The sequence below is a fragment of the Neomonachus schauinslandi genome, chromosome 14 (genome assembly GCF_002201575.2).
Source record: "Neomonachus schauinslandi chromosome 14, ASM220157v2, whole genome shotgun sequence".
In the NCBI taxonomy this organism is placed as follows: Eukaryota; Metazoa; Chordata; class Mammalia; order Carnivora; family Phocidae; genus Neomonachus; species Neomonachus schauinslandi.
The window spans coordinates 6,531-23,225 of record NC_058416.1 but is presented as its reverse complement, the minus strand read 5'-3'; the positions used below and the strand labels follow the sequence as shown (position 1 = coordinate 23,225).

Below are 16,695 nucleotides of genomic sequence, written 5' to 3'. Positions count from 1 at the left end.
CTTCATAAACACGCTAAAACACGTCTCAGCTCAAGGTAATCTGAGTACCGATTCCCCGTGAGATACGCGACTGGTCACAGAGCTTGTACGTCACTTTGGGTGCTTTCCCTACGTGTCCTCTCCGCCTATCTGCCCGTTCTGTGCAGGGTCTCTTGGCTGATGGTGTCCTCTGCCAGGGGCTTCCTAAGGTAGTCCCCAGCTCATTAGTGTACACCTACTCTTTGCAGGCAAGGAAACAACCACCAGGCTCTTTGGGGGCTCGCCAGCCCCCTGGGGCCCTCGCACCGTCTCTTCCCATTGCTCACTTGAGCCTGGCACTTCTAGACTGAGCCCCCAACCTTGTGCTTCTCCTGGGCCTTCACACACACTTTTCAGTGTGCCTGTTAATGCTTGGCCTGGCACCACCTCCTCATGAAGCCCCCTGGACCTTCGTTAGGGCTCTCACAGCACTAGTGACTCACCTAGGTGGTCACTGTTCTCCTGGGCAGCATGTGGGCTTCCCGAAGCCCATATGTGAGGTGAGCCTGTAACTGCCCAACCTGTGGGTGCTTGTAAAGGGGTGCTAACCTGAGGAGCAGAAGCACAACCACACAAACTGAGATGAGCGTATCCATGTACTGGGTTAGCTAAACGAGAAAATTAGCAAAGAGCTGGTCATTCTGTAACCATTATGAGTGATATCCTAGAAGCTGAATCCTCAGCGGAAGGCTCTATAATTTATGGTGCAAAATTAGGGCTGGCTGACCTCCCTAGGTACCGTCATCCAGGTCAACGGGGAATAGCAAGAACCTGACTTTCAGAAGGTACTAGAGGCCAGATCATCCCTCCAAATTCTTTGTGCTGATACCTGTGGCTGCCAATCCCCAAAAACCACCAAGAAAGTTCAAATGTAACCCCTTGCTCACAAAGGCCCAAGGGGGCTGGCATTTCTCATACTGTCAGCCTTTTGCAATGTTTAATAAACAGCACATCAGATTTCAATTCCATCCATTCTAGACAACTAGGTCCCAAGTGAACCTAGGTCCTGGCTGAGGGAGACACTTCCAAAGACACTTCTGCCCCCAGAGCGTGTGGTCCAGGACATGCAGGAGCACGTGGTTATCATCTGGCTTTAGAGAAGGCAGCTCGGCAGGTTTCCCATAAACCACCACCTGCTGCAACACCTCTGTCAGGTCCCACAGAGGCCCTGCGAATCCTTCCCATGGCTCTCCATCACCCAACACAACCTGCATGCCCCTGTGGGACCAGGCCCATTTCTAGGGCTCTGTTACACACCCCCACGGCCCCTAGTAGACACCTGCACTCAGCCCGTGGGAAGTCTCCAATCTGCTTGCCATGGTGCTTGAGGAAAGCATGAGATCTAGTGAATCCAGGAAGGAATGACCAGTGTGCAGGCTTGTGTGGTCAGGTGGGCACCTCCCATGGGAAGTGCCTGTGTCCAGCTCTGACAGCTTCCAAACAGTCAGGCACACGGAGGAGGTTGGGGTGTAGGGTGTGCAGCTTACCAGGCAGGCCATCCAAAGGGCCTTTCTTCTAAAAATAGGTGAAGGCACATAACCCTAACCCACCCTGGAAACAGAAACACAGCCCTGTTATATTATCTGAGGAGTATGCTGCTTTTTGTTTAAAAAGATTTGTTTCAAAGAGAAATCCTGCTAACACAGGCAGCCTGACAACCAATCACTCAGCTCAGGATTGTCAGCTTAACCGTGAAAAGAAAGCCCCACGCTGTGCCTCCATGCTTGGCCTTTTCCCTCTCAAATGGGACATCCTTGAGCTCATACTCTTTGAGAATTGGCTTAAATATAAACATGTTAATCACCCCACTGTAAGATGATGGAAAAGAAACAGTGAGATGATCACCTCCGGCCAAACAACACTCTGGCCTCCACAGAAGCTACAGCAGGGACAGTGTGGCTCGTGAACCAACCACCGTCTCCACTTTAAATTTCAGCTCCAGGGGTCTGCAGCTCCCACCCAGCAAGGCCAGGCTGAGAGGAGCTTCCTAAACTCAGGACATAAGACACCAGGTGTTTGGAGTAGGATAACTGCCCCATGAGGTCCCAGCTCAGGTCCCAGACTTGCAGGGTCCCAAGCTGGGTGCTGTCCTAACAGGAGGGCAGCCCACAGCCCACACTTCTGGCCAGACCCTCACTGGCCTTCACTGAAGAATTCAAAGAGTATAGATTCAAAGCTCATGAGTTTTCATGCCACACAAGGACAGTTTTCAAAGATGTGTTTAAAAAGATTCCATTCAAATGTCATTCGAATGCCCTGCTGAAAAGACCACTGGCAGTATGTATCTTAGTCCAAAGTACGCATGCTTTTTAACCTAGCAAGACTTTTCTGTTAATTCACCCCAAAGAAATAACCTGACACATATGTAAAAGTGCACAACACGGTTTATAAAAATAAAAAGTTGGACCAGTTTAAATATAAAATAAGGGATTGGTTACATATTGTTACATTTATATAACTGAGATATGCTAAAAGGCTAGTGTGTATCTACACACATCTACAAAAAGTCAAAAATACAATGCTAGCTTAATATAATGTCTAAAAATTAAAATTAATTTAAAAGTGTATGTGTTTTATCACCCTATTTATGAAAAACTATGTTCAACTGATTTATCTATATGAAGCAGTCTGGAAAGGGCTCACCAAAATGCTAATGTGGTTACCTTGGGGTGGTGGAGTTATTTCCACATTGTTTGAATTTTCTTTTACAAATATGTCATAAGCAGAAAAGACTTTTTAAAAACAAAAAGGCTGGGAGCCTGGGTGGCTCAGTCGTTAAGCGTCTGCCTTCGGCTCAGGTCATGATCCCAGGGTCCTGGGATCGAGGCCCATGTCCGGCTCCCTGCTCAGCAGGAAGCCCGCTTCTCCCTCCCCCACTCCCCCTGCTGTGTTCCCTCTCTCGCCGTGTCTCTCTCTGTCAAATAAATAAATAAAAATCTTTTAAAAAAATAAAAAATAAAAACAAAAAGGCTTACAAAGAGTTTAATGACAGGATATGCTTATGATATATTAGAGTTTTAAAAAGCATGAGTCCAAATCATAAGCATACCATGAGCTTGAATATGAAAAAGTAAGTAGGACTAGAATATGAACTAGAAAAGAGTAGAATCCAATTCCATCTCACCATTCACGTACGAGGTGTTCTCTGGGATGGGGCCTTCTCCCTCCCTCCCACAGGCTCAGCTAGGGGGAGAGGCAGACCCGGGGCACAGGTGCAGCATGCCACGTCCAGGGGATGCCGATGACCTCGTGGTTTCTGACTCCCTGCACAGATGGCTAGCCTTTTCAGGACCAGCCCCTGGATTCTTCTGGATGGTGGGTGGCTCTGGCTTTGTTTTCTTTTTAATGAGCTACATCAGCACATTCTCTCCCCCCATCCACTCCCACTCCAGGGGTGAATGCGGGCTTCAGGCATTTTGTTTTCTGCATGTTCCCACGGTGGAGCAGTGGGAGAGTGTGTGCCCTTTCTTTCAATTAAAAAAAAAAAAAAAGAAATTCTCCAAATATGCAAACTTTCAGAAATCAGTGGCAATTCAAGAAGCAAATGTGTCTCATGAAAAAGCTCCCACAACAGAGGGTGTCACATCTGTTCCTACAAGCGCAGGGACATAGATAAGGTTAATTGAGCAAAACTATACTTTCCCCTGCCTCAACACATGCAGCCTCAAACCCGGGGCAGTGTCTGAGGAAAGAGAATTATAGCAGCTTAAAAAGTCAGAGACACTGAGTGCAGCTCTTTTTGCCCATGGGTCCTGTCACAGTGCTATAATAAAAGGAACTTTTTGCACCAAAAAAAAAAAAAAAAAAAAAGAAAGGGGCACCTGGGTGGCTCAGTCGGTTGGGCATCTGCCTTCGGCTCAGGTCATGATCCCAGGGTCCTGGGATCAAGCCCTGCACCGGGCTCCCTGCTTGGCGGGGAGCCTGCTTCTCCCTCTCTCTCTGCCTGCCGCTCTGCCTACTTGTGTTCTCTCGCTCTGTCAAATAAATAAAATCTTAAAAAAAAAAAAGTCAAAGACACTGAGTGCTTCCTGCTGAGCAGTGAACCCCAACCTAAAACCAAACACACCTCCAGCTACTGAACGAAGAATCTGAGAAGAGCAGTCATCAGCAGGATTTGTAAGATTCTGCCAGTGTGTATAACCAAATTCTCAATGATTATATACATTTTACTTTGAAGAACATCCCGTAATCACTTTTTCTGGCAACTCACTTAAGTGAAATCATAAGCAAATACCTCCCCACCATCTCCAATCAAGCAACTTCTGATAAATCAGACATATGTGTCTTCCTCATTCTAGGTACCGAGAAGAGTGCCAGAAAACCAAAAAGAGTTACCAGACACACGGAAATATGCAGCATTTACGTTTCCTTTAAAAGTAAATATTTCAGAATACTCTAATTGTGCTGAAAATCTTGTGGGACAATTAAGTCCTCACAACCCTCCCGTGACATCTGGAGATGCTAATCACCTGAGGGACAAAACAGCAATCCAAATTCAACTAGGATTCCACCCTAGTTCTGGGGCCTGGGAGGCAAAAAGGCCCATCTCTTAAAGAACAAGAGTGCTAGCAATGCTGGTATTGGAGGGGTTCATTTGGTGGCTAAGTGGTGAAAAGTTAGTGTTTGCACTTCCTGTTTATTCTGCTAAAAATAGAGATACTCTGAGTATCTCTGCTGGTCTTGCCTGCATTCTCTGGTTTGGGCCAGCTTTCCAAATGTTTCTGTGCCCTTAGGAAGGACCAGGGGAGCATGCAGGGGACAGAGAAAGTGGTTCCTCAACACTGGCTGAGTGTGCTATCCAAGTTTGAGTCTAGATTCTCCCACTGTGACTGCTTGGTTCCGTAACTTATTTAATGGGCAAAGCATTAAAGCGAAAGCCATAATGACATCGGTTATAGACACACGGAGAGATGCTACAGGTTTTAGCAGGAGTCCAGCCCCAGACAGAGGATTGCAGAAGCCTAGTAAATGCTGGAAGAGAGAAGCCTGGATATGTGAAGGCCAAAGGCATGGTCCACAGCCAGGACAGAAATACCATCTAACACCCTAAGAAGATGTCCCTGACTCAGTCGCAGGGGGACAAAAATCTGAGTCATTCCTGGCCTGTCATCTGAGCTCCCCGATGCAGACGATCCAGAACTGGGTTCTTAACCCCGAGTGCTCCAAGGACCCTCAGCAATCTGATGATGCTGGGAAACTGCTTCTCAGAATAACACTCTTAAAGGCATTAAGTAAAATACGTGTATTTACAAAGGAAATTAGTTATTTTGAAGACAATCAAAATTCTACAACAAATACGTGATACAACACATGTGTGCTTTCATACTAGTGCATTAAATAACAATCTGTACCGCTGTTTTAAAATAATGATTACTGCAAATGATGTGTAAGACATCTGGCTACAAGGAACACATGAACACACCACATGAAAATATCTGTGGTTTCTACTGGCAACGAAGTGGTGGGTCCTGCTAATCCTGCTGTGCAGTGTCAGTTACATTCCTAATAAGTTTATCAATGGACCCAAGACAGAAACCCCTCAGGAGCCAAATGTAGGGTCCTGAGCACTGTCTTGAGTTTTGATGCCAAAGAAATTAATTAAAAAGTGCAAGTATTCACACCTATTGAAAATGGCTGAATTTTGGAAATAAAGGCTAAATATGAGCCCAAATGACATCACCCAGGGTTGAAGCTCAGATCCAGGAGAGTCTGGTTTAAATCTCATAGTTTTCAAACAGAGATACTGAGATATAACTTATTTATTGAAACATAATTTATAGACCATAACATCTACCCACTTAAAGAGTATAATTCAATGGTTATGAGTATATTTACAAAGCCCTGTAATCAACACCACTATTGAATCCCAGAATATTTCCACTGTCCAGTAAAGAAACCCTAACCTCCCAATACCCCTCCTCCTAGCAACCATGAATCTGTTTTTGTCGCTATGGATTTTCCCATTCTGGACTTCTCATACAGAGTTGATTTTCATTATTCATGGTAGTTATGTTCTATAAAGTCTCCTTGAACACTGAGCCATGGCTCCTGGGAAAATACAGGATTAGGGTCCTGTGAGCCTCTTAATCATGTTTTTATCCACCGAGCAATACAAACCTTTGTGCTATATGTATTTCTATTTAAAGACATTACCAATTCATAATGTTGAACTCACAGCCAAAAGCATTTTCTACATAAAGCACAGCACATCCCTCTTGCACTGAGGAAAATTCAACAGCACTCCTGCACTATGCTTGGGGTCATTTTCATCAGTGACATCATAACAAAAGCACAGGCGGCTCCTGGGAAGAGGGCAGAGCAGGGAGCCCCAGGAATCTCTCCCCACCGGGCAACGACCACACGGCAGAATCTGTCTGATGGGACTATCTGGGGACTGCAGAGTCGGCTGAAGGCTTGCAGCTGTCCAGGAGAAGTAGTCAGTTTGGGTCTCTTCTAGCTCCCAGCACAGAGCAGCTACCCAGCCGTGTGGCAGGCAGCCGTGCACGTGCTTCTGGGGCAGCCTGCAGACGCCAGGTGGGCAAGAAGCACCCCGTCCTCCAAAGAGCAGGGGTCTAAGCTCTGACCACCGCCGGCTGCTTCTGATCACACAGGTGCAGACACAGAGCCTGGCGGCCGTTGCTGTCGGCCCTCCAGCTCCAGTGACTCCAAGGGCGTTGGAAGGGCGAGGGCCCCCTTGTCCCCCTTTTGCTTCTCACTTTTCCCCTTTTGGGAGCCACACAGTAGGACATTCAAAAAGAGCTGCATACGTGGGAAATTAGGAAGGGACCGCGCGTGCCCAAGGAAAGGCTCAGAAAAGACCTGAGAAGACATTCAGTTTACACCTCAGGCTGGTCCTCGGCACAGAGACAGCCCGCAACCATCAGAAGAACGATGACAACCAAACAGCAAACCCTGGGGAAGGGGGAGAATCTGATTTCCAGAGTTACCACGTCATGAGATTCGAATGTCCGGTGGTCAGCCAAAAAATCACAAGCACAGAAGGAAACAGGAGAGTCTGGCCCACTGAAAGGAAAAAGAGAACTCAACAGAATCTGTCCCTAAAAAAGACCTGAGGTCAGATCTACTAGACAGACTTTAAAGCAGCTGTCTTAAAGATGCTCAAAGAACTAGAGGAAGATGTGGATAAAATCATGAAAAAAAAAAACTATGAGAAAAATGGAAATATCAATAAAGAAGTAGAAAACCAGAAAAGAAACCCAAAAGAAGTTCTGGGTGTTATAACAACTAATGAATCATTGAACACTACATCAGAAACTAATGATGTGCTATATGCTGGCTAAATGAACATAATAAAAAAAAAAGAAGTTCTGGAGCTGGAAGTACAGTAACTGAGATGAAAAACTCACTAGAGGGATTCAAAACAGATTTGAGCTGACAGAAGAAATATCAGTGAACTTGAAGACAGGAAAGTGGAAATGATTAACACTTTGGAATACAAAGTACATGAAAAAAACAAACAGAGCCTAAGGGGTCTATGGGACACCATCAAGAGCACCAGCATTCACACTGTGGAAGTCTAAGGAGGAGAAAGGGACAGAGAGAATATTTGAAGAAATAATGGCCGAAAACCTTCCTTCAAAACCTTCAAGACACTCAGCAAATTCCAAGTCAGATGAAGTCAGAGAGACCCACTTGGAGACGCATTATAATCAGACTTTCAAAAGACAAAGAGAGAACCGTGAAAACAGCAAGAGAGAAGAGACTCATCACATCCAAGGGATCCTCAGTATGATTATCTGCAGATTTTTCATCAGAAACTTTGGACTTCAGAGAAAGTGCACCAATATGGTCAGAGCTATAAGAAGAGCTATATGAAGAAAAACCAAGAATCCTATATCCAGCAAAACTGTGCTGCAAAGTGAGAGAGAAATCAAGTCATTGCTAGACAAACAAAAGCTGTGGCAGTCGGTGACCACTGGACCTTTCCTGCAAGAGCTGCTCCCAGGAGTCCGACAGGCGCAAGGGAAGGACTGGAGACAGTAGCAGGGAGCCATGCACGGAGTAAGGTCTCAGGGAAGGCGAACACGTGGCCAATTATAAAAGCTAAAAACCTAAATGTAAGACCTAAAACTATAAAACCCTTGGAAGAATACTTAGGACAAATGCCTCAGGACATTGGATTTGGCAGTGATTTCTTGGATTCGACACCAAAGGCACAGTTAACAAAAGAAAACATTGACAAATTTGACTTTGTACAAAATTACAAATGTTGTACATCAAAAGACACAATCACAGAGGAAAAAGGCAACCCACAGAATAAGAGAAAATACTTGTGAGTCATATATCTGATAAGGGATTAACATCCAGAATATAAAGAATTCCTGAAGCTCACCAACCAAAGAGAATCTGGTGCAAAAATGGGCAAAGGTCTCTCCAAAGAAGATGTACAAGTGGCCATTAGGCACTGAAAATATACTCGACATCACTAAATATTAGGGACTTAGAAATCAAAAGTACAAGATCCCACCTCATACCCATTGTGATGGCTACTACTGAAAAATCAGAGGGGCACCTGGGTGGCTCAGCTGGTTAGGTGTCCGACTCTTGATCTCAGCTCAGGTCTTCATCTCGGGGTTGTGAGTTCAAGTTCCGTGTTGGGGGGATAAAAAGAAAAAAGATAAAAAGAAAATCCAGAAAACAACAGGTGTTGGTAAGGATGTGGAGAAACTGGACCCCTGTGCACAGTTGGGGAATGCAAAATGGTGCAGCCACTGTGGAAAACAATATGACAGTTCTTCAAAAAGTTAAAAACAGAATTACCATATGAAGCAGCTATATATATACTACAGGGTATATACCCAAAAGAATTGAAAAGAGGGTGTCAAAAAGATATTTGTCTCACGTTCATAGCTGCATTATTCACAACAGCTAAAATGTGGAAGAAACCCCCATGTTCACTGATGGATGAATGATGAACAAAATGTGCTCTGTCCACACAAAAGAATAGTCTTCAATCTTACAAAGGAAGGAAATTGTGCAATATGATACAACACGGATGAACCTTGAGGACACTGTGTTCAGTGAAACAAGCCAGTCACAGAGACAAATACTATGGGATTCCACTTTTATGAGTTTCTTAGAGGGGTCACAACCATACAGACACAAAGTAGGGTGGCGGGTGCTGGGCAGCATGGGGACTTAGTTAAAAGAATGACTCAGTTTTACAAGATGAAAAGCATTATGGAGACAGAGGGTGGTGATGGTTGTACATCACTATGAATGTATTAATGCCCCTGAACAGTACAATGGCAAATTTAATGTCATATGTATTTTACCACAATTAAAAAAAAGAATACGCAGAAAAGGTGACAAATAGGACACTGCATGGACTGTGAAAAGGACACGTTTTTCAGCCTCAGAGCAGAAGCAAGAAGGTGGAGCGGTGCCCTTTCCGATCTCAGCTGCATTGGCAGCTGACCCTTCCCCGCTCTGCACGTCAGCGAATGGCCTCCCAAGGGCCTGGAGTATCGATTTTGGGCGACAAACTAATGTGAGCGACTTCACCTTGGAGGACAGACTGTGAAGGGAGCCCCATGACGGCGGCCTGTACGCCCGGGTGCTCTCATCTCCCGTTCTTTCCAAAGTACCTGCATGCTGCGTCTGTGACCCTTTGGCCCCTCAGTCCTGTCCCATGGCACATCTAGTCTGTCCACTTGCCGGTCTGCGGCCATTGCGGACAGTACTGCCATGAGCAGCCCTGCACAAGTTCCGGTGGGGGAAGATGAGTCCCACATCCTGGTGCTTCGGTGAAGGGACACTGGTCTGGAGTTTTCCTGTGATATCTAGGTAGGTTTGGGGGAAGAGATTAGTAAGAGGCAAACAAAGCATTTTTCCTAAACCTAACTGTGGGTTTACTTCCACATCTGTTAGAAGACCGATGACTCTTCACTTGGGGTAGTAATACAGTTTTCTCTTAAAGGACACATCAAGGTTCATAAGGTTAGTAAGTGAAGGACAGAGTGGGTGTGGCCACAGTCAAGCCACGAAAACGGCATTATGTGACTGACATCTCAGAATCTGTGCTGTAGGAAAAGGACGTGGGACTTGGGTGTCACCTCCCAGGGTAGCCTTAGCAATGCCCTGCCCGCGGATGGACACTCACACGGTTCTCAAGTCCGTCCCGAACACGGAGGGCGTCAAGATGGCGCCTGCTTCCTACCATCCACAGAAACACAACTGTCCCTGCCTCTCCCACCTGGACCAGTATTTACAGTGACCATCCCTTGAGGATGGCGAGAACAGAGCCCCAGTCTCCCCACTGATGGGATCATGAGGCTGGGCTTTGTGAAAGTTAGGGGCACTTTCCTATTTAAGTCTGACAACTACCTGAGGTGGGCACTGCTGTCTCATTTTACAGACCAGAACATTAAGGATCAGTTGGTCACAGAGCCAGTGACAAGGGGCTGGAGGTAGGGTCTGAACTGAGGTACCCCCAGGCTCCTTGCTCTCACAAGACAGAGAAAGGCAGGGGTTGCAGGGAACATGCTCACACTGGAAACCCTGGGGGTTCAGAAACCCTAAGCCAGCCAGTTAAACTTTGGGCTATTTCTCTGAGGACAGTGGAGAAGGGACAGTAAACAACTGAGACAAGATGCAGGGCCTCAGCAACAGGCTGAAAAGAGGCGAAGGCATCTGACCTTCCGGTGGGAAGTTAACACATTCCCACTTGCAAACACACAAAACCCGGAGCTTCCTGGGTCATCTCAGCTTCGGTGAGTCAGCAGCATGGGGCACCAAGTGCCACCAGCACTCAAGAGAGAAGAGTGGCCTCGGTAGGGCCTCCGTCCCCAGCCCCGCACGCACGAGTCGAGCCTGTGTGGCAGATGACAAAGCCTGTGTGCAGATCTGTAGCTCACACGCTGCTCCACACCCACCTTGTGAGCAAACACCATGACCTTGGACGGCCAGGGCAGAGCTGTGCAACGTGGGGCTGGGCGCCTGGAGAACAACTGATAAACACAATACAGGGAAGCAGAAGAACAGGACAGAGAATGGGCTGAGGGAACGGGAGGTGATGAGGCAGAGCAGCTTGAGACCAGGCTGCTCTGAGAGGGTGGTGTATGAACAAACACGGGAGCGATGTGAGCGGCAAAGAGTTCCAGGCGGGGCAGTAGGCTGCAGGTGTGGCCACAGGGAAGGGGGACAAGAACAGGAGGACGCCGAAGGCTATGGCCGAGCCAGGGGCCACTCAGAGGCAGCAGAGCGTGCAGATGCCCAGCAGCATGGGGGGCCGGGGACGAAGCAGACGTCACTGTGAGGAAGTGACAGCTGTGCGGGCTTCTCGGTATCATCAGCAGGACACCGAGCTCAGCAAGACCGCAGATGCAAAGCTGTCTGATCTTGCGCCAGAGGACCAGTCAGAAAGGGAGGCCAGCGGATCTCCTGCGGTCCCTCTCTACGCATTCCCTTCCATCAGCACAAACAAAACTCAAAGAGCACGGACTGCCGGCCAGCGCTCTGGGCACCTGCAAGTGTTGCCTATTTATCTCAGGACGACCTGAGGGGCACGTATGTTCAGACGGCCCTCATGTGCAGGAGGGACTGCGGCATCCTGCCTACCTTTAGAACCAGGCACCTGGCCCCACACCTCCTCCTGCCCCAAACACTGTGGCTACTGCCCCCAGTGTGTGCTCAGCAACCCCCCCCCCACTGTGAGCTGTAGTTGTCACTCTGCGAGTGTCCCCGAGGCTGCTCTGCCCCGTGCAGGCGGCCAGTGCGCTCGCTACGGGCACAGAAGGTCCAGTCATGACCCAGTCAACCAGGAAATGCCATTTTCCAAACGTCACCTACAGGCGGCTCTTCCTTTCAGTATTTTATTGTGAAATGTGAAGATTCACCCAAGTTTAGAGATGAAAAGATGCAGTTCTGAGAAGTGAGCAGCACAAGGACCCACTTTGACTCAACAGCAGGGCACCCTCCCTTTCAACCATTAACCTACATTAGCAGCTTATTTTCCCATAAAATGATACTGTTACAGCAAAGCTAGGCCCTCAGAGTGAAAAGTTAACCAAAGTTATAATTTAAAGCTAGCATCATTTTTCAATCCTAAAAAGACAGTGGAAAACACACTAGCAACCACAAGCTTCATTCTTTGGTTACTGGTTAATGCCTTTTTGTTAGTGAACTCCCTTGCTTCCAGTTAAAATATGAAAGCATCAATATTATTTTTTCCTCAGTATTAAAAAATCAGAAGTCAACACTACTGAAGGTGGAAAATGCATTTAAAATTTTTTAAGCCTTTCTAATAAATTAATGTTGAGCAAACAAACATTACTTTCTTTCACCTGCCCCAGAGCCTAGAAACGAGAACCGTATGGCTCTGTCCGGACAGACGACAGTGGGAGCTGCATGTGTGTGATGGGCACCGAGCAGCACCCCCCAGTACCTCGTTTCTGGATGAAGACCCGGAGCAGAGGGTTTGCACTCGAGACCGCCTTGCAGAAGTTGTCATCGTTGTTGATGGGCAGCAGGTCCCCGTGCACGTCCGCATAGCCGATGGTCACATCAGTGTTGGAGATGTGGTGCGTGTGCACGACCAGCTTGTAGAAGTCTTCAAACTTCCCCGGCTTCTGACGGTCCAAGGAGAACCTTCGGAACTCCGCCCCAAACTACAACGCAAGAGACAGGGAGTAAATGAGTGGTGGATAAAAGTACCAAAATAAGGCTTGTTCACTGAATGACATGTGTGTGCCATCCACGAGGCCCGGGACACAGTGGTGGACAGTGTCCTTGTCCTCACGGAGCTTGTGCAAAGACAAAAGTGTGGGAATCAGTTCCACCAACGCTGAGGACAGGACGGGTGCTGGAGCTTGGGCTAGAGAGGAAAAGCAATGTCAAAATTAATTATGAGGATGGTGGATGAAATGAAACAGGAGCCTTGGGGAGGGTATTCACCTGGGGTGGCTGTGCAGGCCCAGGTTAGGGTCTGAACAACCCTGAGGCAGGGTCAGATGCTCAGAGGCAGGAGCAAAGCAAGGGCCAGCTGAAACCTCTGGACTTTTTCCTAAGAGCAATGGGTAGTCCTGTAACAATTTTAAGCAAGAAACTGATTTGATATGATTTGCATTTTTAAAAGACCAAATGGCTATACTTCAAAAGGATCAGAAGCAGAAGCAAAAGTGAAGGAAGGAAGGAAGGTGGTAAAAAGGAGGCTTCAGAAATCTCGGGAGACAGGGCCCTGGTACTGGCCAAAAAGAGCAGATCTCTCCCCCCAAAAGATGGTATTCAGTCTGTTTGCCCCAGGGAATGCCCAGGGCCCATCTTTTCTGACAGTCCCTGGCCTTGGCTCAGGTGCCCACGCAGTTCTCTGCTGGGAGAGGACCCTAGGTCACCTCCCACGGGCTGAACCATCCTGGGATCCGAGGACACCACGGTTTGGCCTAAGGTTTTCTGGATTAGGACATGCTGTTTTTCCTTACTTGGCAATAGAGACTTTTATTCATCAGGACAGATTCAGTGCTCTTCAATATAACCGAAAACTAATTATAGTGGTTCCAAAATACACATAAATGAAACGTCTAATGTTTATACTAAACGAGTCATTATATCATCTAGACATTATGTCAACTAGTCAAGGGCAAATCAACTCAAACCATGTGGGTTTGTGTGGTTCTCAAACTGGGCAGGCATCAGAGTACCTGGAGGCCCCCAGAGATCTGGACTGGGCTGATTTGGAGACCAGCGCAAGAATTTGCATTTTTAACAAGTTCCCAGGATAAGCTGATGCTGTCGGGCTGGGGACCGCACACAGTAAACCACTGATTTTAAGGGAATCCGTCTCCAAATCTCCACGTCCACAGATCTCTGAGAACCAGAGTCTCCTGTTCCATTCCTCTTTTTAAAAAGCAAAAGAAAACAAACTCCTCACCCATCCTGCATTGCCCCAGGAATAAAATACTTCAAGGCGCACAACAGTGGGACATTCCAAAATATTGGTTTGGGAAAAGCCACCTTCAGTGCGTAAGCAAAACTCCTAAGGCCTGCCTCCCACATACTGGGTAAGGGGAGGAAGGGCTCTGAGCTCAGCGCAAGGGGCCAAGGCAAGGCTCCCCCATCCCTCTGCCGTTGGGCGTACACAGCACAGCAAACCTGGAAATCCCCCCCCGCATTAAAGATAAGCGATATAAAGATTCCCAATATTTATTCCAAGCATGCAGGATGAGCTGGCCCAGGGTGAGCAATACGGAACCTCTCATACACAGGGGCTACATCCTGTGGCCACAAAACTTGTCAAGACTCAAGAACCCAAGCCTACAACATAAATTTAATGTGATTTTTTTTCAGATTTGGTTATGTCAGCACATCATGAATCTTTATTTGAACAGCAGCCATCATCTCTGCCATCTCATATCTAATATAAGTTAACTTCCAGAACAGTTAGTTTTTATCTGTATACCCCTCTTTTCATTAAATACATAAAGAGAGTTGGATGGTGTCTAATGAAACTAGCGAGTATCTCTGACTTTCATGATTACTCCCCCAAACCGGACACCACACACTGGCTCTTAGGGACTCCGGCTGCGTCTCTCACTCCTGCAGGACTCAGGACATCCCAGTGTGAGCATGAGAATCAGCACGTTAGACAAGCCCGTTCTGCGATGTTTCTGTCATAACTGCATTTGATCTAAGACACATCTAAGTTGTTTCTCACTTCTTCTAGTAGTTGTCTTCAAAATACGTCCTAACGTGTTGATTTGAAATGATAATCCAGACTTCTTTGTGATAGAAAGCAAGTCTGACCTGTTTGATAATGAGGCTGACTTTATCAATCCAGCAGGATGGTGAACACGCTTTATATGTTGAATGAACCTCCAAGTTTAGCAAAAAGAGGTATGAAATGGGATATTAGCATTTTTCCTATTTTTTATTGTGGCAAAATACACATAATATAAAATTTACCCTCTGTGCCAGGTCCCCACCATCCATGTGCCTTTTTATCCTGTGAACTGAGTCTGTCCCCATTAAACATGATGCCCCAGCCCCTCCCCCAGCCCCTCGCCACCATCTACTCCAGGACTCTAGGACTGTGACTCCTCTACGTACTTCATACAAATGGCATCATACAGTTTATGTCTTTTTGTGACTGGCTCGTTTCCCTGAACAGATATGTGATTTCTCCCATTCTGTGGGTTGCTTTATTCTGTGGACCCTGGTCCTTCTAAGGGGAAAGGTCACGGCTGTGGTCAGAGCACAAGGAAGAAAAGGTGGACTGTCTGAGACAGCTAACTTGTCTGCTAACCTAGAGCAGGCGCCCCAAGAGGATTTAACCCTAACATTTTATCCTAAGAATTCATGCTTGCGTACCCTATCACTCTTCTATGCAAGAAAAACAGATAAATTGAATTAAACCTTCTTTTTCACATCGCCATAAGGCTCTATTTGTGGAGAGTATTTCTACATTGTTGTCAGTGGGTATGGAGTTCTAATTTTGCAAGATGGAAAGAGTCCTCACACATTCACAACAATGTGAATGGAACCAATCTTGCTAAACTGCTCAAAAACTGGCTAAGATGGTAAATTTAATGTATGTGTATTTTACCAAAACTATAATATAAAATAGATTTTTTACAGTAAAGAAGGTTCTAGCTTGAGTCACTACAAGTATTAAATCACAATTAGAACACAGTTACAAAATTTCATAATTATTAAACATCCAAAGTAAACATTTAAAAAATCTTTCCCTGAATGAAAAATGTTTAATGCTACACGAGGCAAGTGTAGCATCGGCTTTTTGGCTACTTCTGGCCGTGAATGTCAGTGCTGAGAGGCCCTCTCTCAGCAGCAACAGATGGGACTGAGGGCTCTGAAGGCATGCCAGGCCCCAGCCCTCCGACTCTTGACAAGTAGTGTGCCAAAAGTAAATAATCATATCATTAAAATTATTTTTAATAATCTATTAGCTGACAATTTATTTAGGACAACTTTCAATGCCGTTGAAAGCAAAGTACTGGAAACAACTGGACTTGCAAGATTTCTTGCCCAATCCTTGGAACAATTCACTTTTTCAGTTTCCGGTAAGTTCATCAAGAATTATGTGACAATGAATTGTGCCTGCTAATTATTGCATCTAGAAGAAACTTGTGTAATCTGATATAAAGGGGAAGTAAAAATATAAGATTAGTACCCCATGCCATTAATTTTTTAAATAAGATGCTTTTATTACAATGAAGTTGGATTCTTACGTGACACCATTACCAAGAGTCATTCAAATGGGTGAATGACCTCAATGTAGGACCTAAAACTATAAAATTCTGAGATGAAAACTTAGGGCAAAAGCTTTAGGACACTGGGTTTGGCAATGATTTCTTGGATAGGAAATCAAAGCACAGGTAACAAAAGAAGAAACAGACATTAGACGTAGGGAAATCCACCTTTTGTGCATCAAGACATTATCCACAGAGGGGTGGCTCAGTCAGTTAAGCACCTGACTCTTGGTTTCAGCTCAGGTCATGATCTCAGGGTCCTGAGATCGAGCCCTGCACTGGGCTTTGCGTTCAGCATGGAGTCTGTTTGTCCCTCTCCCTCTGCTCCTCCTCCCACTCTCTCTGTCTCTCATAAATAAAATCTTTTTTTTTTTAAAGGACACTATTCACAGAGTGTAAAAGCCTGTAAAAGGGATAATATTCAGAATATATAGAGAACTTCTAAGTATAAAGT

General features: G+C 46.1%; 1 protein-coding gene across 1 annotated transcript in view; it reads right to left on the bottom strand.

Annotated features, from left to right (window-relative positions):
• Nucleotides 1–12,647, bottom strand: part of PARD6G (par-6 family cell polarity regulator gamma) — a gene marked incomplete at its 5' end in the record, with an annotated part of 54,782 nt that extends 42,135 nt beyond the window's left edge. The window contains one exon of the mRNA XM_021686181.2: nt 12,425–12,647. Coding sequence (XP_021541856.2) covers nt 12,425–12,647 — 223 coding nt within the window. The remainder of the gene's footprint in view (nt 1–12,424) is intronic.
• Between the last annotated feature and the right edge of the window lie 4,048 nt (nt 12,648–16,695).